The 5,081-nt window shown below is 29.1% G+C and overlaps 1 protein-coding gene across 2 annotated transcripts in view; it reads left to right on the top strand.

Annotated features, from left to right (window-relative positions):
* LOC106682539 (glycine receptor subunit beta-type 4) overlaps window positions 1-5,081 on the top strand; it is a 409,926-nt gene that overhangs the window by 299,311 nt on the left and 105,534 nt on the right. For both annotated transcript variants that reach the window (XM_067049814.1, XM_067049815.1), the window contains exon 3: window positions 3,838-3,905. In XM_067049814.1, the coding sequence (XP_066905915.1) occupies window positions 3,838-3,905 (68 nt within the window). The remainder of the gene's footprint in view (window positions 1-3,837; window positions 3,906-5,081) is intronic.

The following is a 5,081-nucleotide window of genomic DNA, read 5'->3' as shown; positions in this document are numbered from 1 at the left end:
CGATATCGATATTTTCTTTTCGATATCCCATCCCTAGTTCAGAGGAGTGCTGCATAATGCTGTTACATTACTGCATTGTCCATTATGTGAAAATAAACAAAGGGGTTTACCCGAAATGTTTTGATATTTTGGGTTTACATTCTTTGGAGGTTCTAAATTTTATTTTCGATTTTTTTGTAAATAAAAACATTTTCGAAAAAATGTTTTACTCTCATAACATAAAAACCGTTTATTTTAAAAAAATGGATCCAGTCTAATTGGGACCAGAAAGAGAGTGAAATATTTTGAAGATTTTTTTAATTATGTTTTTAGTGTACTGATGACAAATTTCAAATCGGACACCTCTTGTTTTATCCGAAGTATGAAAAAATACTCACTAAAAAAAAAAAAATGTTTTCTTGAAACTCGTGTGTTATTACAATAATACAATTCTAATATTCATAGTATACTAAATAAAATAAAATATTCTTATCGTGTTTATTTTGCTTGGACCGTTTTGAAGTGAACTTTAGATGAAATTGAGGCATCGTTACTGTGTAATAACTACCGTCATGACAGTCTAAACTGTCGTAGCAATACTGTCACACTAGTTCTAGCGTCAAATTTGACAGTATATGTAGAAGCAATGAAGGTACTGTTACACTAAAACTCGTGAATACAGTGACAAACCACGGAACCGACTGCCACAACTACTGCTATTGTGTAAAATCTATGATAGTTACCGTCGTGACAGTGAATTAGATATTTACTGTGTGATAGTTGTATGTGTTACCACCAAACCCAATTTCAAGACTAACTAGCTTGTCCTAAGCCGAATTCCCCTTTCTTGCACCTTTTTATATTTTACATTTACTTACCTCTTTATGAAATAGATCGTAAGAGAAAGTAGTTCAATCATGAAAAATTTCGAATTCGAGTTTTCAGCGTAAATACACGTTTTAAAGTCCACTGAATCCAAATAAGTCCCACAAAAGCTTTGTCCTTGTGTAAAAACACTGGCTCAAAAACGAAAAGTCGTACAAAATTTAAATCCCATATTTAGTTGTATGCCTGAAATTGGACATAAACTTTTTCATTAAAATCGACTGACCAGAAGTGCCGCTTCATCGGACGTATTTTCTAATAAACAGCTTTAATGGTTTTTATTAAATTCGTTATATCAATGTACAATTAATATTAGACAGGTTTTATCCTAACTGGAATAGTATGACAGGGATTAAATGCGGATTATTAAAAAAAAACTTCTTTTAATGATCTTTTAATTTTGTTTATTCAAAAAAATAAATTATCTCACATTTTGTCTAGTAACAAAAAATAGCTAAACATGAAGTATGAAACAATTTGAAAATTAAGTTAAGGAGATAAGAAGAAAAATATTTATTTTTTTGTTAGAAAAAACATTTACGGAAGTAAGAGTAGTAATATAGACATTATAGAAAGCCAAATATTTTAGAAAATATAATCTTTAACATAGAAAGTCATTGAAGATAATAGAGAGTGACGAAGTTCACATAAATAAAGGATCCGTTTTAACAAGATGTTAACTCTTGTCTTGTTGATATAATTATTAAATGACTTCGTTTTTAATTACATATGACCTATATATAAGCCTTTTAGAAGACAGGATGACGAATTCAAGTACCTTAAGTAATTAATTTAATATATCTTAAACATTTTTTTTTCTTTCTAAATTCACTTTTTAATGAATTTCCATATCGACCATTTTTAAGAGAAGCATTCTCTTAAGCGCCAAAATAATAAAATTAACTATTTGATTATGAATTTATACCCTAGGTATCAGTGGTTTAGTAATTTGTAAGGAAGTACTGTTTCTCAATTAGCGGTGTGCAAGTTCGGTTTGTTCATTTATCTGATATTTTTCCATCTACGGTAACCAATTTATGTGGCTGAGTAGATATTAACAGAATAAATAAATATCTGCCACAACCGGATTCGAACCAGTGTCTTCGGAGTTAGAAGCATTGAACCTTACTGTGCCATAATTTTTTAACTAGAAAGACATATTTAAGTTTAGAGTCGGATAGAAAATAAAATAAATATATTATATATTTATAAATAGTTGACCATATAATTTCAAATTAGGGAGAAGATGGTCAGGGTTGCGGCCAAAAGATAAACAAAAATAGTTAACAACTATTTTCCGACGTTTCACCCCACTTTGTAAAGCTTCATCTAGGCTGTTGAAGTTAGTAGCTTTAGAGACTGACAGTCATTTCTTTTTCTTCATCTTCTCAATAATTCGAAAATGAATATAATGTTAAGAAACCAGCATTTATTATATTCTTCTAACAAGATATGTTAATTTCTCAAGAAACTCAGGTATAACAATAATAATTTGACTAAGAGAAGAGTAGTTGCTCCTCGGCTGGCTGGGTAACATTAAAAGGTCGGAAGGTAAGGCAGGAGGCTTACCTGCTTCAGACCGGCCTAAATTGGAAGGTCTGCTGGGATTTACTGACTATTGTTTCTCCAAGAACCGTCTGCAGTCCTTTAAAGCTTTATTTATAGCTTATATCTTATAATTTATTTTACTTACAGGCTCAGTTCTATTTTTTAATTTTTCTGTTCAATTATGTACAATAATTTTTTTTTTATATTTTAGTAACAAGAGACCAAAATTTTGTATAATGGAATTTTTGTTCCTGTTATTCCATTCCTGTTATTGCTTCAGACTCGGACAAACCTTAAAAATGAATATTCTACAGAGTTTTATATTAGACTTTTTTACTTCACGAATTTTCACATTTTCGATATTTTCTACACGAATCAGCATTTTTGTACAAATTTTGAGTTTAAATTTACAAATTCGCTTGCGATTTATGACAAAAGAAAAACAATAATGTTGCGTCTCTAATAATTTATAATCAATTATTCCAATTTTGAAAGTCGTTCTAGTTCGTCGAGAACTAAACCTACATCCTTCCTTTATGAAATAACTAGTTGACGCTCACTGCAATACATTTAATTTCTTAATTTTTAATTGTATTTTAAAAAAAAGTAATGGCCGCGATCATAAGTTGAGCATTGATTTTTATTGAAAAACCTTAAATCTATGAAATGAAATTCCAAATTACAATATTAAAAATTAGAATAATTTAATCGAATAAGAAATTTAGAGTACAAAAATGTCAAATATTTGTAATTTAATACTAGACCTAAATGTTTTTAATACTCCCCTCTCTAAAACAGCCTCTGTTAAAAACCACCTCAATCGACTTAGTCATTATAAAGGAAAGCTTTAAGAAAAAGAAAAAACTCAAATATACTCCTGTTTTCAAATAAACAATAATTTTATGAAAAAAAAACAAATCAAAATAATTGTAATTAAATAAAATAATATTTACAAAATAATTGCAGTTTAATAATAAATTATTAAGCATGGCGTTAACAGCCTCAAAAATATTTCTAAAATTGAGGCAGGTTTCAGAAGAATAAAATATAATTTTTCAGTCTACATAATAGTGATTAAAATAACAATTTTTAAAAAAATTAAATTTTATTTTAATTCAAAAAAGGCTAGATAAGCTTTTCATATACTCAGTAATATTATAAGTCTCATGATAAAGTACGTTGTTGGAGGACTTATGTGTTTTATACAAAACTTTACATTTTGGACGTTTGCTGCACGATTTAGCACAGTTCAGCTTTTTCACTGCTATTTTTTTTCGTTTTTATTTGCATGAAAAGTCGGTCGCTGCTATTAACTAAGCATAAATAAATATTGTTCTAAGGTTTTGTATCATCCAAAATTAATTTATTCGTTTCAATTTCCACCTTCATTGATTAAAAAAACTTTTAACTTTTTCTTGGTTTCAGATAACGCAACCACGGTAGTATGCGAACTGTACATCAGGAGTTTCGGTTCCATCAGCCCTGTCAATATGGTATGTATTCTTAAAACTATTTCATAAAAATTAGATATTGTTAATAATCTAGCTTAAATATTGATTATTATATGTTTTAAGAAAAACATTTCCGACCACATTGAACCACCATTTTTTACAGAACTATTTAATAATAATGCGTTTTTAAGCAGTTAATTCTATGTAAATATATTTCACATTCTGTTACGTTTCGGCCAAAGGGCCAATATAAATATTGGGTATTTTCAAATATTTCTCTCTTCAATCCTATCACATTATTAAAATCGATTTTCATATATACAACTTCTAGATGTACATGTTAATTTTTTTTTAATATTTTCTTATTCATACTTGTTTGTTCATTAGGTCATTTTTTTCTTGGGTCTTTGGGTTTGGTGGTTTTGTCTCTTTGACGGGGCTTCATTAATGAAGGCACAACCTTGTCCCACATGATCCTCAATCGGTATTTGCAGAGTAGTGTGGCCGCTATATCAATGGCAAAATTGGTTATTGGACCTGACTATACTCGAATATGGGCACTATGTTAGGTGCCGCAGCCACTTTAATGCATAGCAAAGGAGTGCATATGCAAACCTAATCAGCACCTATCATCAAACCTTTCTGTTTAATGGATTTCTCTTGACTCCCGAAACTGACTATATAGGGTCCGAAAGGTGGTTTTAAATTTCTGTAGTCCCTTGAATTAATTTTTATAACATTTTAATGAAAACAAATTTAGAGTTAAGAGTTGAAATTGACTTATCTGCTAATTTTGGATGGGAATAACACACTCGAATTATTCCGCATCTTTTTTTTTTTCGACTTGATGATATGAAACTAGAAATAAAACTGATGATGAGGCAAGTCATTAGCTTTGAGATATAAATCATTACCTAATAGAAATTTCTATAAAATGCAATTTGCACTAAGGAGAATACAATTATATAAAAAAGAAGCCGAAAAAAAATGAGAAAGCTATATTGAAAATGTAGTAGGCATACATTTTTGTTTTTAAGCCATAACTTTTCTTAACTCTCAGCTCTGATCATTTATAAGAAAAAATTAAAGTGGACAAACCTTATAATGAATAATGATAAAATACTTTACTATTACCTCGTCACGCCGAAAAACATAGTAAATAAATAAAAATTACTTCATTATTCTATAGACATCTCAAAAAAAAACTTTAAATACATA

This window comes from Halyomorpha halys, unplaced genomic scaffold (genome assembly GCF_000696795.3).
Source record: "Halyomorpha halys isolate HHAL.00 unplaced genomic scaffold, Hhal_1.1 Scaffold422.1, whole genome shotgun sequence".
Taxonomy (NCBI): domain Eukaryota; kingdom Metazoa; phylum Arthropoda; class Insecta; order Hemiptera; family Pentatomidae; genus Halyomorpha; species Halyomorpha halys.
Note: the sequence above shows the minus strand (reverse complement) of the source record. Positions and strands in the feature narration are given on the sequence as shown.